General features: G+C 39.2%; 1 protein-coding gene across 10 annotated transcripts in view; it reads left to right on the forward strand.

The window, feature by feature from the left end:
* Positions 1 to 21,772, forward strand: part of CEP170 (centrosomal protein 170) — a 124,754-nt gene that overhangs the window by 72,423 nt on the left and 30,559 nt on the right. For 6 of the 10 annotated variants that reach the window (XM_045982477.1, XM_045982476.1, XM_045982482.1 and 3 more), the window contains 5 exons: positions 928 to 1,404; positions 5,863 to 6,026; positions 6,213 to 6,506; positions 17,485 to 17,634; positions 20,172 to 20,298. In XM_045982477.1, the coding sequence (XP_045838433.1) occupies positions 928 to 1,404; positions 5,863 to 6,026; positions 6,213 to 6,506; positions 17,485 to 17,634; positions 20,172 to 20,298 (1,212 nt within the window). The remainder of the gene's footprint in view (positions 1 to 927; positions 1,405 to 5,862; positions 6,027 to 6,212; positions 6,507 to 17,484; positions 17,635 to 20,171; positions 20,299 to 21,772) is intronic. The other 4 variants (XM_045982483.1, XM_045982484.1, XM_045982485.1 and 1 more) reach the window with 2 other exon arrangements.

The raw sequence follows: 21,772 nt of genomic DNA on the forward strand, positions 1-21,772 counted from the left end.
TGCCAATTTCATTCACATATACTGTGTACAAATGTGTATATTTTTAGACCTTTATCTTGATTTCTGAGATAGCAGAACAATGGTGACTGTGTTCCAGAGTCCCTTCTGCCCATCTGGTTGTTTTGATCTGAGATTTATAATTCAGCTTTCCTCCTAAGAATTTTTGGCACTTGTGCATATTCTGCTATATAGACATACACATGGATTTTCTTCTGGAATTTTTGGCTGGCAACTAAAATTTCTATTTTTACCTTATTTCTTTCACACTACTGCTCGGATTGCAATGCTGCAGGCAAACCGCATGTTTTATCTTTAGTCTTTCTTTTCTTCTTTATAACTTGTATCCATCTTCTTGCAGTGAGAGCACATCAGTAATGTTATTTTTATAATTCTAAAAGTAATGTCTCTAAATGTCACGGTGAGGAGTGGTAAGTGTTCTCATTACTTCGAGAACATTGCTTGCATATTGACTTCATGTTTCTTTCTTCATTTAAGCACCTGTTCTTTAGAGCTCTACTTTGTGTTCATAGATACTTCGTCCTCCTGATTTGATAAGGAAATTCTTATTTTTTGTTATGTTTCTAGGTGTATATGTCTAATGTGCATCTCCATCTGTATTTGATTGATTTCTTTTGCATCTTGTTGATTTCTAGATCCAAGTTGGAAAAAATATGGATCTAGCCATGCACGGTGCGTCTCTTAACTGCTTTGTTCTTTGTCACTGCTGCTACTCGTCTTGCATCTTCTGCTACTGAATGCTGTGCTTACAATCAAAATTATTTCTGCTCTGTGACACTTGCCAGGTTTTCATCCAGGCTGTGATCTGCCTTCTGATTCTCATGGCACAATACAAATGGCCATACTTATTCTCCTTTAAGTGCTAGAAGCTCCCAAATATTTTGAATTTTCTCTTATTTTTTTCATTAGGGTGCAGCGTAGATGCCAAGCAAGTTGAGGAACAGTCTGCAGCTGCAAATGAAGAAGTACTTTTTCCTTTCTGTAGGGAACCAAGTTACTTTGAAATCCCTACAAAAGAATTTCAGCAGCCATCACAAATAACAGAGAGCACTATTCATGAAATCCCAACAAAAGACACACCAAGTTCCCATACAACAGGTGCAGGGCATGCTTCATTTACCATTGAATTTGATGACAGTACGCCAGGGAAGGTCACTATTAGAGACCATGTGACGAAATTCACTTCTGATCAGCGCCACAAGTCCAAGAAGTCTTCTCCTGGAACTCAAGACCTGCCGGGGATTCAAACAGGAATGATGGCTCCAGAAAATAAAGTTGCTGACTGGCTAGCACAGAACAACCCTCCCCAGATGGTGTGGGAGAGAACAGAAGAGGACTCCAAAAGTATTAAAAGTGATGTTCCCGTTTACTTGAAAAGGTTGAAAGGTAAAGTGAATTGATCATTTCAGAACTTCCTGTTTTGTGATAAAGAAATTCAGTCTTCACAGTTAACCAGAATACTCCTAGATAAATAATTATATGGTAGGAAACGTCAGCTTTTCAAAGCTCTATATTTGATTTTGAAGCTCGAAAGCAAGCCATACTACCCTTGACCACCTCACTCATTAAAAACAGTCTGTCTTCGTTTTCCTGCCAAAACCAGATTGGTTTCATGAATTTAATTTATGCCTTTAAAAATGTTTCTTTTTCCTGTGGAAATAAAACATTCATTCTGTTCACCAGTGGAATTCCCTAGAAGACAATTCTCATCTTTCCTTGACTTAAGGAAAAGCTCTATTCAATTCTGTTCTTCTCTGTTGTGATGCTTCCATTAAAATGTCAGTGTCTAGATTTTGAAGGAAATTATCAGCCATTAGGTGATGGGCCAGAGGTTTGCATTAGTCATTCAGTGACATTGTTGGTAGCGTGCTTCCAGCTTTTCTCAGCAGTTACTCGTGAAACAAAAACCTTTGGTCTAGAGATATTGCAAATCAATTGAATTAAAAATGTTTTTGATATTAAAACTTATGAAATCACTGGGGCACCTGGATGGCTCAGTGGGTTAAGCCTCTGCCTTCGGCTCAAGTCATGGTCCCAGGGTCCTGGGATTGAGCCCCACGTTGGCTCTCTGCTCAGTGGGGAGCCTGCTTCCTCCTCTCTCTCTCTGCCTGCCTCTCCACAATTGGGTGTTTATTTGTGAAATAGTATATGCTCTATTAGTGTAATGCTTGGCCACAATTAGTCAAATATCTATACCTGTGTATCAGGGTATCATCTGAATAATTTTTCCATTGTTTTGCTAATTAAGTGTATTTTAATTGCCCTATCTTAATTTTATTGAATAAGCTATCTTTAAGAGAAATGATTGCATGCTAATCTGGCCATTCTGTTTCTATACGAGGAGTTAATGAGCTTAAAAAAAATGCTCATTGAGGTCATTGTATTCCTAACACTTCACCTGGGGACTTTATTATGAAGCAAGTGCTCAATAATTTGAATATACTGTGAATGACTTCACTATCACTGTTCAGACTAACCCTGGCCTAACCAGTACTTTATGCCCTGGGATTTTGTTTGGTCAAGTAATGAGGAAATACCTGTCTGATTTGCTTCTAAGACATTTCAGGATAGCAAGGTGGTATAATTACCTAATTCTTTGTTGGGGCCTATTAGTATATTTAATTATAATCATAAACAGTTACCTGGCATATATACTTTTCAGATGTGACTGTTACCGTTTCATCTACCAGATGATATTAAATGCTTAACTGAGAACCATGTATGTATCTCTGTATAGGTTAAAGCTCAAAAATAAAGGCTACCCATTTGGAGACTGACCATTTTCATGAATTTATAAATAGTACTAATATCCTAGTTTAATGTAAAAGGTAGCGTAAACCTTGAAAATTTAGAAGTGACATGGTCTTTCTTAAACTACTCTTAATAAATGTCAAAAAATGAGTTGAAAGATTCTTTAAAAAGCTACCATTTTAAAGCACCTTTATACCATTGTTTTTTTAGTCATCTATAAATATTGTCTATATTAGCTATTATTTTAAGCCATAAGTTTTAGACGTTCTCTTCTTGACAAAGGCCCATTGTAAGCCTGACTCCAAACAGAGGTGTTAATGCCCATTTTCACACTGTATGTACATACATGTTAATGAGTAGATGTTTTTAAGCTTTACCAGAAACTGTACAAAATTACTGTGGTCCCTCAAAGTTGGTTTATAGGTAGACATATTCCAGTATATTGTCATTGCTCTGAGCCCTTCTTTTGGATTTGCTTTCACACCATTTTATAAACCATCCAAGAAAACGTCTTTATGAATATAATACATTTTTGGTTCAAGTTCCATTTTCTTTCTCCAGACATATTTATAAATGACATTTGACTTTTCCCCAAAGGGAGATATGCCATCGTTAGATAAAGATTTTCCACAATGTGGAATGTTGAAAGTGTATACATAGATTTTAAATAAAGGTAATTATGGCAAATAGTAATTTTACAATAATTAGACTTTCAGGAGTTATTTGAATCAGTCTCAGAAACTTGAAAGTAAGTAAAATAAAAGCAAAAAACTTTGCTCCTACAAGAGTAAAGTGCACGCGCTTTGGGACAGTGAAGAAAATAATGTTCACAAAGCCCATACACTTTTACCCTTTAGGAGAGTCGCAGCTTCTTTGAGCACAGCTTCTGACTTGGTGCAGCTAACCGACCCTAGAAAATACCTGAGACACTGGCGCGTGTTTGGGCATGGTTAATGCCAGACAAGACAGACACTTGGTGAGGAGTTTCCTAGTGATTTGTTTGTTGTTGAGAACAAAGAGAAATTGCAGTTCTGATCAGATGTCTCACGTGGTATAAGACAAATACAAGAAGGAATAATAATTTTTGAGAAAAAAAATGGCTAACCCATAAAGACAAGTTCTTAAACTAGAACTTAAAGAAAAGATGCTGAAAGGATCTGACACCGCTTAAGTGCCAAATTTTACATGTTGGTACAAGAATCAAATTCTGTGAAGTGGTGTTTTCCTGTGTCTACATGCAGCACGGGTTATTTGGTCTTATTATATAGGAAATATTAGAGTTCAGTCATTTCCAGCTCTTACAGACTGGATTCCTTTTCAGTTTATCCAGTGCGGCAATGAAATAGGCTGTAAAATAGCATGTTTTTTAATGAGTTTTGTATTTGAATTAGTGGTTTAGTTGGGCTTTGCGTTCCATCCGCTATCCCTGATTCCTAGCTTAATTACCTGAGGGTAGGTATTCCAGTAAATGGACACCTGTTTTGTTTTGTTTCTTTTCATACTGCATTTTGAACAGTTGCTAATTTGAAGAAAGATTTTCGGTCTGTTCTTATCTGATGTTGCTAACACTCATCAGTTTTACTCTGCTGGAGTGTTTCCCCAAACCCCTTCATGCTGGTTCTGTTCTCTCCCTTTGTTTCCGTAGCCTGTTACTTTTTCAGAACATTACTCTTTTTGTGTGTACTCTTTCTTTCTTCTGAGTCTTCTCACACTTTTTGTGCACCACATTTTGACAACCAGTCCTCTTGTGTTAAATCATTGGCCCCAGTTGGTAACCTCTAACTTCATTAGAAACAAACCCATGAGTATTAAAACTCAACTTTTTCCTTTGGACGTGTGCCCTTTGCCCCTCCTGGCCAACAGGTCTTCAGTTCTGATCTTCGTCTTGCTTGATACCGTGTTATTCAGCAGGTATCAGATTCAGATCTGTAACCCAGGAAAAGCTTCAACTCAGTCCTAGAAGCCAGGGCTCACTGCACCTGGTTGACTAAACTCATTTACACTTGCACAGAAGCCACCATTGAAGCCCTCATTTGTGATTCAGTCTAAAACATGAGGAGCGTAATTCTTGGCTTTTCAGTAAATGTCTGCTGTAATAATAGAATTATCATTTGATTATTTTTTCTAATGCACTTATTTAAGTACTGAGAATTCTAAATCATTGAAAAATAAGTCCCATAAAGTTTTATGTTGAATCCCTAGTGGAACTATGAAGGGTAACAGAAAACCTCTGTTTTCTGTAGGAACCTGATGTTTCAAAATTCAAATGTATTCTAACTTGACTCTGTATGCTTTATCGAGAAGACAGATTTTAGCTGGTTATATTTAGCACCCTGCCATTTGCCCAGAAGGTGGTTACATTTATATAGGATTTCATAGACTATGCTTTTCTGTGATAGGCCTTTAGCATGATTTATTTAACTTTTGAAGCCATCAGAGTTTAGAGCACAGTTGTAAGTTTGCCAAAATTCCCGCATCTAGAAAGACACTTGTAAAAAAAAGTGTGTAGTTAATTGGTGGAAACTACCAATTTGTATCTTCTTATTAACATTTTGCATACTTTTTATTGAAAGTATGCTATACTTTTGCAAGTACTGAACGTTGTTAAAAGTTAAAATTCATCCCATCTTTATAGTGTTTGCGTTCTCTTTTACTGTGTTGTGATACGCCTCTCCGGGATCACCCTCTTCTCTCTTTGCCTCTCATGCTAGAAGTGAATTTTTGATTGCTCACACGGAGTGTAAGGTTTGGAGGCAGGATTAATGTTTATCAATATTATAAGTACAGACAGTCACAGCCGATACAGCATCGCTTATCTGTTCAGGCTTTGATGAATCATTATCAAGTTAAAATTTGGAGAAAGAAAAGCAATCCCATTCAATTGTTTATAAAGGACCTCATTGTTGGTTGATAAAATTTGAATGTGAACATTGCAATGGAGGAAGTTTGCAGAGCCTGTTACTGAAAAGAACATATGACTTGGCTTGAAAAGGGGGAGGGGGCAAAAAACAACTAGCACTTTTGTATATGTGTCTAATTTTCTACATGGGATTTTCTTCCTCCTCTATTATGTGGTTTCTCTTCTGTGTCCAGGAAATAAACATGACGACGGCACACAAAGCGATTCAGAAAACGCTGGCGCTCACAGGCGCTGCAGCAAGCGAGCGGCTCTGGAGGAGCACTTACGGCGCCACCATCCCGAACAGAAGAAGCTGCAGAAGGCCCAGGCTGCTGAAAAGCATCAAGACCAAGCCGTTGTAAGTCAAACTGCTTTTATGATTGCATTCTTTGATGAAGACAATCCCAGAAAAAGAAGGTCCTATTCTTTTACTCAGAGTGCGGGAATCTCGTGTCAGGAAACTACTTACTCTGCACCACATACAAAACTTGAAAAAACAAAATCTCCAACAGCAGATGCCAAAGTGGTTTCTTTGTCTTTACAGACTAGCTCTACGCATCACAGAGGGGGGCATGGTGTTCCACATGGGAAATTGTTAAAACAGAAATCAGAGGAGCCATCGGTGTCCATTCCCTTCCTACAAACTGCATTGTTAAGAAGTTCAGGGAGTCTTGGGCACAGACCAAGCCAGGAGATGGATAAAATGTTAAAAAATCCACCTACTTCTGCCACTTCTGAAAAGGATAATGATGATGACCAGAGTGACAAGGGCACTTATACCATTGAGTTAGAGAATCCCAACAGTGAGGAAGCGGAAGCCAGAAAAATGATTGACAAGGTAAATACCTGGAATCTGGGGATGGTGGAAGTTTTCTTTTGGTGTATGTGACTGCTGGAAATTACCGAAGGGTCAGCATGACGTGTTTTCATGGAGTCAGCGGTGTTGGAACCTGTAGGGTTTTGCGAGGGGCCCGCAAGACTAACAATAAAACCAAAGTGCCTTCCGGTTTTATTCTGCTTATATTCTGAGCTTTTGCCTGAGTTTCTTATACATTGTCGGTCTCTGGACCTTTTAAAGTTGTGTAAATTTAAGATAGAATTTTAAACGATGGACTTTGGTGACCGTCTTCACTCTGCGTTTATGTAAAAGCCATAAAACAAAGCCAAGCTGCTGGGCCTCTCTTGATATCACCATAAATGTCAACAGATGATAATTAACCACAGGTTTCCTGCTTACTAATTTCATGTCCGAAACACATGAAAGCATATATGTTTTAGTCGGGTTTTGTTCTTTGTCCTTATTTTCTTTTCTTTCTGTTCACTGCTGCCTTTGGAGATAGAAGTGTATGAAAACAGAACGAGTTTCACTCTGATACTCTGCATTCAGCCACTTTCAGTGTATGCCCAGCCATGATGGTTATTTACATTGTGGATTTGTTCTTTGATGTTCTTGGTTAATGTGTATAATGATTGTTGTATGGTTTTAAAAGCAGTTTTTATTAATTTTGGAAATGGAAATGGAAAGTTGACTTTAGGACAGCTGTTTATTTTACCCCCTAGAAAACAGCAGCTTAAGTTTGGCTAAACAATAACCTCTTGTTTAAGTTCTTACTACTCCGAGTGTGAACGGCATTTGCATCGACTGAGGAGTTCATTGGAAATATAAAATAATCTCAGCCCTGATCTAAATACACTGAATCAGAGTCTGCCTTAACAGCAAGATCTCCAGGTGATTCGCACGCACCTTCATGTTTGCGGTGCCCTAGTTTTAGATGAGCTAAGGGGCAGGGCTTCAGGAGGTAGATAAGATAAACCTTTGGGATCTGAGAAAATTATTAGGACTTATGTTTACCCCTAATTTTTTAGTTTTTATTTACTTTTGGGGGTATGTTCTCCAGTGTTTGCCATCTGTTATTACATTGGTATATGTATATAATTTCAAAGCATGCATTTATATGAGGAGCATACACTCAAAAGTCTTGGCCGTTGGAGCGTACAGCTTCAAACTTCCGGGGCCTGTTAGCCTAGGAAATAGATGCTGTGTGAGCAGTGTTATGACAGTTGTTAATAAGAAAAATAAAACAAGAAAGAAACGGATGAATGAAGTAAGTTTCCTGATTATACTAAAAGAAGTCTAAAGGGCATGGTGTTATCACAGAAAATGCCTCTTGATGATTTTGAATTATTTTCATCATTGGGAATTAATGATGATATTTCTTCCAGGTTATTTTAAAGTTCTACATTTTCTCTCTGATTACTGAGAACAAGAATATTGCTATGTAAAGTACTGTAAAATGCAAAATAACAAGAGGTTTTGGAAAGGAGAATAGTGAGAAGTTTTAAAATTCAGATCAATATTAATTTTATCTTCTTGTGCCTTTGTTTGGTCTATGGACATTGTATTCACAGCGATCGGTGTTTTCTCCGTGAGGTCGTTTTACACTTGCTGTGGGGTTGAAGAACGTGAACACTTGCAGGCAGACAGATGTGGACTGACTCTAAACTTGGCATGCGCTATGGGTGCCCTTGCCCTTGAGTAAACTAACCTCTTTAAACCTCTCTTTTTTCTCTAAAATGGAAGAAAGTTCACCAGGTCTTAAAAAAAGATGAAAACTATAAAAATGCATATCACAATGCCTGTTTTATAATAAGATGTCTAAAAATGTTAGTGGTGTTATGTCCTTACTAGGAATCTCCACATGTGGATCTCTACACAAGGTACTGATCAGTCCTGGAAAGTTCTTTCAGCCCGAGTCAGATCTGGAGCCCAAGGGGAAGTGACAGTGCGAGGGAGCGGCCCATGCAGAACAACAGAAAGCCAAGAAAGAAGTCACTGGTACACACGAGACTCTTAGGAAAATGCTGGGTAGAGAGGGACCACAAAACCTGGGGCCTACCTGCTGTCTGTAATCATCATGAGCAGCCTTTTTTCAATGGCAAATTACACATTACCACTCTGGACAGAGAAAACTAGGATTTTAAAGCAGGATTCATTTAGGGAAGTAATGGCGCTGTATGAATGAGTAGATAAGTCAGAGTCATTCCCAGTTGGTGTAAACCAGAAAACAAAGCTGCCCATAACTATAGGGGATAGTCACTGCATTATCTTGTGAATACAAAGAAAAGAGCTGAGACTCTGCGAGTTGTGGTTAAAGCCAGAAGCCAAATTCAGCCTAAAATCAGGCTCTGGGAAACAAAAGCAGGGAAGCAGGCGTCAAATGTCTGAAGGAGATGAGGTAACTTTGTGGGCATGGAGAAAACAAAGACCGAGACTAGCCAGAATCAAGGCCTAAGAAGCACTCAGGGAGGCTAGGAGCAATACAGGTGTCATATCAGATTGCTGGGACGAGTCAGGTGTGTGGACAGAAGTTGGGGCCTTCAGCCCTTTTCCACCTAGTATTGAATTGTTGCTTGGCCCCCAAAACTTGTGTGTGGTCTTTCCTTTTTTACCCCATCATTTGAGAGCTGGCTTATTTCATCGATTTATTCATTTAGCAACATTTATTCAACATCCTTTGCTATCCTTTGTGAAAGAGGAGAGAGATTCAAATTGGAAAGACAGCGTTCTTCCCCTCAGGAAATGAGTCTGTAGAGGAATGGAAATACACAAGCGAAAACATGAATTAAAATACTATGAGGAGTGCTCTGATAGCCATAAGCTATTGGAGGAAGGGTGCCAGGAGTTCCCAAGAGAAGACAGTTCCACAGAGACTTCCTGTCTGTCTGTTCATCTCACCAGTACCCCCAACACACGCACGCGTGCACACACACGAGTGCAAACTCCAGAACTGTGGGAACCTAGTGCCTGGTATTTTATATGTCCTCATTAAATACTGAATTTAATTACCACCTGAGCTCATTCTTAAGTAGGTGGAATCAGTCCTGTAACAGAGGTGGTTTTCCAGAAATACGGAGCAACCTCTTGCAGATACGGAGCATGGGTGTGTGGAGGATTCGTTCAGAGGACCCCAGTTATTTTAGAGAGATGAGATCTGACTAGATATTGAAGGCCCTTGTGTATCGTACGAAGGACTCTAGAGTTTTTAATGCTGGTGGGGAATCCCCAAAAACTTAAATAGGGCAGTGACATCTTATCACCGTCAAAAGTGGGAAGAATGCATTGAAAATTGGAAAGACTAGAAGCAGAGAAGGCACTTAAGGAACTGCTGACATGTCCAGTAGTCAGTTGGATAGAAAGGTATAGAAACATCAGGGCCTTAGGTAAGAGATCTGGGCTAACTTCCTAATTTGGGAAATATTAGAGAGTAGCTCAGTGCAAAATAATAGATGAGATTACTTAGAAAGAATGTGTAGAGGAGATGAGACAATGAAGTTCTTCGCAAGGTGAATGCTGGTGGACAAAGGCGAGCAAAGGAGGCTAAAAAGAATCACCCAGAGGAGACAGAGAAAACCCAGAGAAAATAGCATGTTGGAATCAAAACAGAATCAGAAGGAAGGGAGTAAGCCACAGCAGCACACGTTACAGCGCTGAATGCCTTTTCGATTTTTCCCCAAAATCACACTGTACTCCTGGGCCTAAAGAAGACAATGAGAAAAGGTATTTGCTTGTTTACTTGGGAGAAGTTGGATGCACTTAAAATGGGATCTCTCTAAAGAAATCATCAAGCTGAAATACCATATCTTTGTGTTTTTGTGCTGGTTGTAGTTAAAGGGTACTGAAATGTCCCCTCCCCAGGCCCCAGGTTATGGGATTACAGCATTTTGGTTCATGTTTTTGTGCTGTGTGTTTGTCAGTAGATAACCTTATTTTATGCATTGTCCCCACATTCACTTCTTAGGATATTAACACAAATGCTTGTTGTTTATAAAGACCTCTTGAGTTTTATGTCTAAGCTTACATGGACATGTGCTATAATAAGAAAGTGCTGTTGACTGCTCGGATTAAAGGTAACTGTTTCCCACAGTAGTGATAGCCTCCCCGGCCCTCCCTCCTTTGGCCTCCCTATGGTGTCTTGAGAACCCATCGTAGTGCGGGCTGCTTCTTCCCACTCCTCCATCAAAACGGACTGCTGAGGGCAGAGGAGGACGTGAATCAGGGCTATGTCTTAGCCTTCCAACCTAACGGAGAAAAACTTGTAGTGAGAACTGAAAGCTAAACATTAAATTATGAAACAAATTTGGTCATTGTAGAGGGCTTGAGGCTCTATCTTGAAAAAAGTGTTTTCCATAAGCGTCATACCATAGACCAATTCTGCCAGATACTCTTCCTGCCCTGAGTTTCAGTTCCTGTCCATGCGTTCGTGGCAACATATGTCCCCCCCAAATGCTTCTTATGAGCATATTCTCTTCTCTCAGGGGCCTTGATCTACCCGTGCTGCTCTGCAGGCAGTAGGTGGTAGGGAGGAATCCAGAACGAGGAAAGCGATAACAAGACTGGAAACACAGGATGAAGGAAGTCAGTACTGGATCCAGCTGGAAGCAGTTTGGGAGTTCAGGGCAAGAGTTTAGATTAGATCCAAGTTGGAGCCAGGGGAACCCTGATAAACCAGAGTCAAAATCTAGGTGACCACGCCAGACAGAACACAGAAAGGCAGCATGTCCCGGGTCCACTCGGCACAGACCCAGGTGTGTGTGTGGGAACCGAAGAACAGAAGGTCAGTGAACAGCCTCGAGCAGTGGGAGAGGACCTTGATAACGGGCAGCATTTTGATTTGGACTTAACATTTTTTCTTCAACTTCTTGCCAGGCCAGAAATAATCTGAGTTAATGGGCCAAAGTAGATAGCAGTTGTTAGCTGGTGAATTCTGAGGGCTTCATTTTTCTTCCTGTTCTACTAATCTCTCTTGCCCTCTCTTCACTAAGCAATTTTTTAAAGAAAAATCTTTGTCAGTATGGACTTTCTGTCACTCTGATTACTGCTCCTCTCCCCTTCTCAGCTCCTCTAGAGTTTCAGGTGCAGGAAACCCTCTCCTGCTGTGCTCGTCCCCAGAGCTTCACATCCGAACCCTCACCTTTCTTCAGTCAGAAGCTTAACAACCTTTAGTAGGCTCCCCCTTCTTCCTTCCTGTGTTATTACACAAAATCTTATTTATTTTCCTGCTTGTAGGACTTGCCACGTACCGTGCCCTCAGCCGGTAAGGTCTTCTCGCGTTTTCGCATGCCTTCCTCCTTCCTTCCCCTAGTTCGCTGTCGGAGGCTCTCTCTCCCCTCCCTATCTCAAGTAGCCCTGCTGCTCACCTCTTCTTTGTCCCCGTCACATGCCATGTCTTATTTTTCCTTAGAGAACTCCCCTCTAGCTAGTTTACTTTGTGCCTGTTCTTTCTAGAATGACCTTACTTGTCTTGATCACTTCTATACTTCTTGTGCTTAGAAGAGTGCTTGGTATGTAGTAGAGACGCAGCCTCTTTTTAATGAATAATGAGAACAAAGGCTCTGTGCCATGCTCTTTCATTTTTGTTGGTGTCTGTGTGTGGTTAGCTATAGATTAGCTAATTTCATTAATGCATTTATAAATTGATCAGATTCAGCCAAGCCTCCGCAAACAGGTTTTCCTTTTTATTTGCTGAAACTAGCTTGTATCTTGATCCTAATGTAAACTTGTTCAAATGCATAGTTTAAAACCTTCTATGTGTTAGTATGAAAGCTCCAAGAGTCCAGGTTCTATCAGAAGAAATACATGTGTAAGTTTCAGGGGAATTGCCTTGATAAGTAGGACACTGGAGATGCCTTGGAGTTTCTAGCAATACCTAGCTGGCAGCCTAGTGCTTAAAAATCTGTGTAGCAAGGAAAAGGTAAGATGGTCATTGATGAGCAGCCATACTTTAGGCATGAAAGGAAGGAATGCATGTCAAGGAAATGAGCCATAAAGAGAGAAATTGGAGATTTTAACTGTAGATGCATGAAATTAGCCCTGAGCATAATTCAAAGCTAGGAAAGGAGGAGCTAGTAGAAAGAGAATGCTAAACAGTGCAGGAAAGGGAAGAGGGACGGATAGAACACTCCTAGGGAGGGTGAAGAATGAAGGACCACAGGGTGCGTCCAGGGAGAGGGCAGAGATCCAAGCACGTGTTTACACAGGGAGAAGTAAAAGGGAAGATGATCCAACTAGATGGTGCCTTTTTTTAAAAATTGAGGCAATGTCATTCACATGACATTCACCATTTTGGCCATTTGAAGTGTGTTGGCTTTTAGTATATTCACATCATGTGACCACCAGTGCTGTCTCAGTCACGGCATTTTCTTCCCCCCAAAAGAGATGCCCTACCCACTGCATTTCCCATTCCCTAGCAACCACCAATCTCCTTTCCACGTCTGTGGATTTGCTGCTTCTGGGCTTTTCACGTAAGTGGAATCATACACCATGTGGCCTTCTGTGACCCGCTGCTTGCATGTGGCCTGTTTGCAGGTTCATCCATGATGGAGAATGTGTCAGTGCGTCATTCTTTTTTATGACAAGTACACCGTTGTGTGGGTAAACCACATTTCATTTATCCGTTCATCTGCTGATGGACATTTGGGCTCTTTCCACCTTTCCACCTTTTGGCTTTTGCGAATGGTGTTGCTGTGAACATGCAGGGACACGCGTACATGCCATGATAGATTATAAAATGTCTCTCTTAACCCCACTCTTTCTTCTAATGGTTTCATCCACATTTTAAATTGTAAAAGTTGATTACAAATGTTTAAAAATCACAGTGTTAAATATACTTAGAACCACTGACTCCAGTGACTTTGGAGGGATTTTCCCTTTTTAAAAATGAAATTAGATTTTTATGGAAAATTAACATGTTTAAAGAAATTCTTCTCTGTTAAGTCTTCCTGATTTTGTTCCCTGATGTTAGAAGCTAGGATTCTGCATAGTTCTTAAAGCATGCGTCAAGTGATTTTCACGGGCCACGGGAACCTTTGCTGTGCATTTGAACTGGTAGAGACCCTGCTCCCGCTACCCAGGCAGTCCATGCTCATTGAGGAAAGAGTAGGTCAGTCATCTGAGGTTGAAACTTGAGCGCACACTTGCTTAGACGCTTCGATATGACTGATACACTAATACGATACTGTTCCTCAGTTGCTAATTTAAAATAAGCCCAGAAAAGTTTAATGTTTAACCTACCCGTTATGTTTCTCATTTCTCTGGAGAGATGAAATCTTTCAACTGATTTGGAAATGTTTTTAACTAATAAGTTAAGGACTATTGCTTTTGAATTACCATTTTGCTCTGCATTTGTACCTATTACTAAATTTATGTGCAGAGGTAACTCTTCCCCCGTTCTCCACGCCTTTTCACACTGGTCTCTACTTTGCCACGATAAGTAAAACTCCTTACCTGATGTCACCAAATAGAATTTGACCTCTCTTTACAAGTATTTAATCGGTGGGATATTTACCCCCATGAAAACTGACCCTGTATTCTTTGGTTTGATATACCATTATTCCCCGCCTACTCTCCAATTTCAGAATTAGACACTGTGGACATTTTCTGAACAGTCTGAGCTTTTTAAATGATAGTGACAATGATGATAATACACCGCGTGGTTTAAAAAAAAAAAAAACAAGGTCAAACTTTTCACAGGTTTGGTTTGTACCACACATACTGGTCCTTTTTCATCTGGAGAACATTTCATGTCTTTAAATTTGAAACTAAATTCTAAACATATAGTCTGGTTCTTACAGAAATCTTGTTTTAACTACAGAATGCCTCTGCATGGTTCAGGTGACATTCTCTTTTCTTTATAAGCTTCCTGTATTAGACCTCAGCTCTCTGAGAACAAGGACTAAGTTATACATATTTTTGAAGCCCCTACAGTGGCTAGCCCAGTTGCCTGCCAAAAATAGTAAGTACATACCTCAGGAACAGGTTGTTAAAATTGTTTAGAGGAGCCGCTGAGATACAGATGTGAAATCCCAAATATCATGATAGTGAGCTGCCGAATATCAGATGCACACATCCAAAGGAAAAGAGAGAGGACATGTTCCATGGTTCTTGGAGTAGGATGGTGAGGAAGTATAGTCTTCTTACCCTAAACCTTGAGGCCACAGCAGGGGTCACAGTCACTCACCAAAATAGAGATGCCTCTGCCTCCATCAGGAGACCTAGAGGCAGGAGTATTCTCCACCCCCTAAGATGAATGAATTAGCTTTAAGCGTCTGCCAGGCCCAGAGAGCAGATAGTGCAAGTTCAAAAGGAAATTTTCTGTTCCCATCCACTCCTCCTTTCTTTTGCTTCCGCCTGGAAGAATTAGATACTGACTGATGAACTTGGGGTGGGGGGCTGTGTTAGAGAGGAAGCATAATAATTAGGTATCTGATCTCTCCCCCTTCCTCAGTCTAGACTTTTAGTCTTAAAAATGAGTATCTGAATGAGAGGATCTGATTTTGTACTACATCAGGTTGGGGCTGTGACTGAGCCCAGGAAAGGGAGATGAAGCCTGAGCCCGGGGTTAACACACTACACTGCATTTGTGAAACGCGTTTGAGCGTCTGTGAGGAGAGATGACGGGAGCAGCTGCCTGTGGTTGGAAATCGAAGGGAAGCCTCGGATGTGGATGAAGTCATCTAGGGACGGAGGCTACAATGAAAAGACGGGAAAATCTAGCAAACTTAGGTTTCAAGTCTTGTCCAGCTATTGGATCCTGTGTCAGATTATATGTGCTTTTTGAAATGGGAAAGCTCTAATGGCTTTAAAGCACACGGACACAGTATAAGATGTTTATATCCTCTTTGTTTTCACATGAAAATTCTCACAAGTGGATGTTTTTGTAGCAAGACACAGAAAGGATAGGGATCTCAAGCTGGGTAGTCTTTGCTACCATTAATTTTTCAGAACACTCAAAAAAATACAGGTAGGAATTTGGAGACTTCTTTCCCCTGCATTCGTGCCTCAGGCCCTGTCACGTGTTTGGGAAACAGATGATGATTTAGAAACTCGGACAGGTGTATGCACAGCTGTGTCTGATGCTTTACAAGGCACCTGTAGAAAGTCATCTGAGTATCCTCTCTGTACAGGCCAGCCCTTTCCCCCCAGAAGCATCACTTCTTTGCATGTATTTTGTTATTTCAAAGTAGTATCAGAGTGATTTGGAGAGATCTGTTATGTTTTACTTGAAACTGGTGGTGCTTAAATGTTTGAGGCACACAGGTTTTGCAAGTCCATTTTGAGTATGAAGTAGAAGTAATTATCACCAAATCAGAAAATCACCTGAGCTCTTTGATACGTCAACATGCCAGGTAGCACATGCAAACACACACTCACATGTGTGTGGGTTTTTTTTTCACATGTGTGTGTTTTTATCTTTTCCTTGTAAACTGGAGTTAGATTCCCCCCCCCCCCCCCCAGTAATTCTAAAAATAAGGAAATAAAGTCCGGTAACTTTGGAGGTCAGAGACTTGAGTTAGAAATAATACTGAGTTTTTATTCTAAGGCAGTCATAGGTAACTCAAGTAGCTCTGATTTGCTTTCTTTACAAGTGGGACTGGAGGCAGAACATGAGCAGTGTACACAGCATTCTTTACTGTTACGGTCAAACTTACCAATTCTGCTGTTCGACAAAATGAAACTAGTTTGTTTTCTTTCCCTTCTATAAACTCTGCTTCTGTGTATTATTAAAATCCATATTTGATTTAAATTAGCAATATACAGTTCACTTTTAAAGCAGAGATAATTAAAATATTGAGTGGTTCAACAGATATTAAATCACAATTCTTGAAAACTATAGTTATATTTGAATTAAATATTAAGTAATAAGGCCATCTAGTGGTAAAGTTTCCAAGTTTTACTTAACAATTTGAAAATCTGATGTCTCTTTTAGTAAATGTGGGCTTTAGAATTTATCAGGTATATTGTATAATCATTAAAAAGGTTTCTAGAAAAGAGTTTAACCTAGGGTATTTTCCCCTTTTTATAGCAAAGAAGGCCCTTGGGTTATGTTCTAAAGACCCTTTCTACAAAGCACTAATTCAAACACATAATATTGTTCTTGATTGTAGTAATTAGAGCCACAGATAAAGTCTATAAATAATAAGCATCGGGAATGAAGAAACTTACTAGTAAAATGGAATATTAAAGTTTAACTATTATAACCTTTCTCCAGTCTGTTTGACAACCCCATTCTCCAGCCTCTTATGTGCCAGGAGATCAGTAAGACTCAGACCCTGCCCTTGATCAAGCACATGATTATCGGTCTGTGTGTTTAAGTATTCCACAAGTATTGACAGTAGTCCACCTGCTTATTGAAAATCCTGATCTGTGAGAAGAGACCCAGGATCTGCCTTTCAAAGGCCTTTCAATGAATCTTTAGGCAAATAAAATTTGAAGATCATGCTGTACTCTATACAGAGATCATACAACAAAATCTGATATTTGGGACCTTAAAAAAATTCCAATCATAATTTGAATTCATGTATGTAAATGTTACACTTTTGTTAGGGAAAGAACCAGTGAAATCAGCTGTATGTTTACAGTTCTGCAACATGCTTCTCAAAAATAATAGAGCAAAGAGACAAGCTGGAAACAAGCTGAAGCAGTATTCTTCCCTAACTCTGCATGACTATAATTTAACATTATTAACCTCTTTCACTAACCAGATGTAATATCCTGGCTGTTTATTATCAAACAGTACTTGGCTAAATCTTAAAAAGGATAGTCTCATTTACTGTGAAGTAAGCTGCCACAGCCCAGTTTTTCTTTCCAACTCTCAATTCAGTTGGATGTTCCACTGTCCTTAAACATGTTTTCCTCACTAGTGAATTACCCATCGAAATTAATTCAGAGTATTTTTACTTGCCTCTGAAGTTACTGATACTATTCCTAGTAATCTGGTGCTCAGACTTTTCATTTATAAAATAATTTCTCCTCCTAGGTATTTGGAGTAGATGACAATCAGGATTATAATAGGCCTATTATCAATGAAAAGCATAAAGATCTGATAAAAGATTGGGCTCTCAGCTCTGCTGCAGTAGTAATGGAAGAAAGAAAGCCACTGAGTACACCTGGATTTCACAACTCAGAGGTATACATCCCTTCCTCCTATGTAACTTTTACACAAAAATGTAAATTTTTATCATTTTTGTAATTATATTATTTTAAGTAATTGATATATCCCCTTGAGGGTTCTTCTAAAAACTAAATTCTCACAAATTAATTTGTTTCAAATAAAAGCCTGAAGCAATTTTGCAGTAATTGTTTCAGTTTTGTTGTTACGTTCTTTTAAATTATGTTATTATGTTCACGGTGAAAGGAAAATGTTAACTTCAGAAAGCAGTAAGTTACATGTGCACTGCTCTGATTGCCATTATGAGATAAAACAAAAAAACATACATCGCTTAAACTTCTAGGAGGGCATGTATTTAGCATGGACAGGCCTGGCTGTTATGCCAGACAGACAGAGCTTTCATACCTCAGTAAGTGTGGGTACGGTGCAGCCCGGGATGTGATTTGGATAACATGAAGCTAACCAAGGTTGCCTTGACTAACACAGTGAGTCAGTCTGGTACAGTAGAGCCAGGAAGACCCGAGTACAAATCCAGGGTGGCCACGTTTAACCGAGTGCCTTGGTGTTGGGAAATGCCCCCTTTCAGCTGCAATTTTCTCATCTGTACAAACAGGATTGTTGATAAAGCCTGTTTACGGGGAGTTTACTGAGTCTGAACCGCTCGGCAGAGTTAACTGCCCGAGATTTATGCCCTCTACAAATAGTTATTCCTGTACTGGAAATGATATCCAAAAGTCTTTCCACATTGTTAGGTCAAAGAGAAATGTGAAAGATGAATGTAACTGAGAAGTACTAATTCATTATAATTTGTTGAGACAGTAAGCTAACAACCAGTAGGAGCTTTCTTGTGCCATTTCATGAAAAAGGAAAATGAAATATGTAGAAATTAAGTTGACAAAGGTCACAAAGCGTGGTCCCTGTAGAGCCAGAATTTGAACCATAGGAGGCCTTATTTTCTTAACTCATTCTCTTACTCATTGTGCCATACTCTGTCTCAGGAAATTAGGTGATTTAAAATCTACAAATGGTAAATAAATATACAAGTGGTAAATAAAACAAAATCTAAAAATATAAATAAACTATAAATAAAATGTTACATTTGCATGAGATGTAAATAAAATATTTCAATAGACAGGTGAATCCACCTGTTCTTTTGTTTATGTTAAAATTGTCCCTTTTAATGGCCTGCTTTTCCCTGAAAGCAATTAGTATTTTAGTGTTCTTTTTTTCTTCCTCAATCTTAGAGAACTTTGATTCTAGTTTCTGTTTTATAAGGTGCCTAATTTCCTTACTGAAAGCAAATGATACATTTCAAGGCAGTGTTTGGGTTTTCTAATTGCCCATGATGAACATGAACTTTGTAAGACCGCCCTCTTTCCTTCTCTGTCCCCTCCACCCATGCCAACTGGACTTTATATGTAGCCCCAGTATGTTGCACCTGCCTTTGAAGGAGTCACCTAACCAGGCCCCGAGAACCTCTTGACAGAATAGTTCTACTATCAGTGAAGGTGTGCGTGGCGCTGGTACTTCCTTCATGCTGAGAGCTGTGGGCAGTTGGCACAGAACCTTGAAAGGGAGTTCAGGGACTCAGCAGGCTTTGGAGGACTCCTTAGGCTTCACTGTCACTATATACCTAATACTTGAACCTATTCTTGAAGTTATGTACGTAGTCTGTGTGAAATACTTCATCAGTTTTTAGCCTATCATCCTTAGTAGTAAATCTGATACTTAAGGTATTGTTTTGAATAATTCATAATACAATTTTGGTTATATTCCAGTCTCAAAATTAAGCCTGGACTTAGATTTCTCACGAGGGAACAGGACTTTTTTCTGTACTCCCTAGATCTCCTGTATTAAATGCCTAGATTGCCCTGGTATTAAAAATTACCAGTATATGCCCATGAGTCCATGGAACCATATCATGAATTAAATTCCATTTCACACTTGACTATAACGATTCAAAGAGCGCTCACCTTAAGGCCAGATCTAGTCATGCACAAGTTGAGATTCAGACTAGTTACAGAAAAATTCCTAAAGGCTGAGTGATTTCTGGATTCTTCTGGAAACAGAAAAGTGTTATAAAAAGAAGTCTTAAGCTTTGGGTTTGTTTTTGAAATCCCTGAAGAGATGATCTGGCAGATTTAATACCCCTTGGGACTCTGGATCCAGTCTGATTCCTCGAAGCACCTAGAGGGCTGGAGAACCTTCAGGCTCCTGTTGTAGAGAAGGAAGTAGAGCCCGCCGCACTGTCATAGCCCTGAGGCTGCAGGAGCAGACCCAGGTTCGTCCAGCCGCAGTGAATTTGAAGCTCCAAGTGTTTATTTTAGTGCCATCATTAGTATTTAACAAGTAGAGCAAATTATACTACGTCCACAGTAATAATAAGATGTGGTTAAAGGGGTACCTAGAAAATCTTCATTCTAAATATGAGGAAATTTAATTAACGATAATATGGCAACGTGAGATTTGAATATGGCTTCGTATGACAGGCTTATGAGACTACATAGAACTGACCAAATAGGCTCCGATTTCATTCCCTTATTTTTCTCCTTTAGGAAGGCACGTCTTCATCTGGAAACAAACGCTGGGTTTCACAGTGGGCTAGTCTGGCTGCAAACCATACAAGGCATGATCAAGAAGAAAGGATAATGGAACTGTCTGTACCTGTCCCTTTAGAGAATGGTATTTTCTCTCTCTCTCTCTCTCTCTCTCTCTTTCTTTTTTGTGAATCATACATTTAAAAAAAAAAATCTATAGTGAGAATTCAGTTAAACTTAGTAAACATAATCATATATTCTCATGCTTATGCTACATACGTATGATTGTATTTGCACTAATCATGCAGATACTGTTAAAATATAACCTCACTGAAGGTAAGAGATAATTTGTAGGTGAAACACATACACAAATTCTTATCTATGACATATATATAAAAATGAAAATTTTAAAGACTAACAATAGTTCCAAATTATAACATTAATTAATATCATTAATACAGCAAATATTTTAATACTTTGTGCATTTAAGTAAAAAAACACATTCAATACAATTCAATAAAAAGAACTAAGACACAGTAAATTTACTTTTTGCAAGTCTATGCAATGTGATTTTTATTGCCTTCTAATATTTCTGTGAACTGAAATAAAAAGTTTCTTTAAAAAAACAAAAATGAAATTTTATGCCTCTAATGATTTTATTATGTTCAGTTAATTACATTCTTAATTAGAAATAAAGCCCTCAAGGAGAATTTTCATGTGGATTTTTATCTGTATTCTTAGTTTTATTATTGTTGAACATGGAAGTGGAAATTTATTTTGTCTCTGGTTTATGGCACCCCAAAGTATGGTTTAGGAATTTTGTAAACATTACTCTGCAAGCATTTGAGCAAGGTGCATAGCAATGTACTAGAAAAGCTTTATCACTGATTTACTATAGACATTAGAAGTAATTGATAGTATTACCAAAAATCTTTGGAAAAGACCGAGTGATTTGGACATTGATTAACATAAACTGGTCACCTGTTGGGAAACAAGAAACCTGAACAGAGGGGTCAAAGGAGCTAGGTAAACTTACCAAGAATCCATTATGAGTTAGTCAGGTTAAGCTGTAGGAAGCAAAATTCTGCCCTCGTTATATAACAAACCAGCTGCCCCTTCATTATCTCGTTTCAACATGTTTCATCATCTTCTAAATTAATTTATTTAGATAAGCTGATAAATTGACTTGAATCCTAAATATTCTTGTTAAACATTCATCGCATGCATGTTAGGAGCAGGACAGTGTGAGAAGTGCTAGGAAAACACAAAAAGATAAAACAGTGACTACATTTTAGGTGCTTCTGGCAGCACAACAGAGATGAGACACCGTGAAGTCACTAGTGGCTAAAGTTGAATCAGGAAATTTAGTCACTGTTTTCCTGCATCATAACCATCATATTGCTGTGAAATTTAAATGTTTGACTTTCAGAATTATAAAGTGAGAAAAGACCCACAGAAACTATGTGTTGGGGCACCTGGGTGGCTCAGTGGGTTAAAGCCTCTGTCTTTGGCTCAGGTCATGATCCCAGGGTCCTGGGATCCAGCCCCGACCGGAATCTGGCTCTCTGCTCCGCAGGGAGCCTGCTTCCCCCACCCCTGGGCCCAGTCTTTCTCTCCAC

This window comes from Meles meles, chromosome 17 (genome assembly GCF_922984935.1).
Source record: "Meles meles chromosome 17, mMelMel3.1 paternal haplotype, whole genome shotgun sequence".
NCBI lineage: Eukaryota > Metazoa > Chordata > Mammalia > Carnivora > Mustelidae > Meles > Meles meles.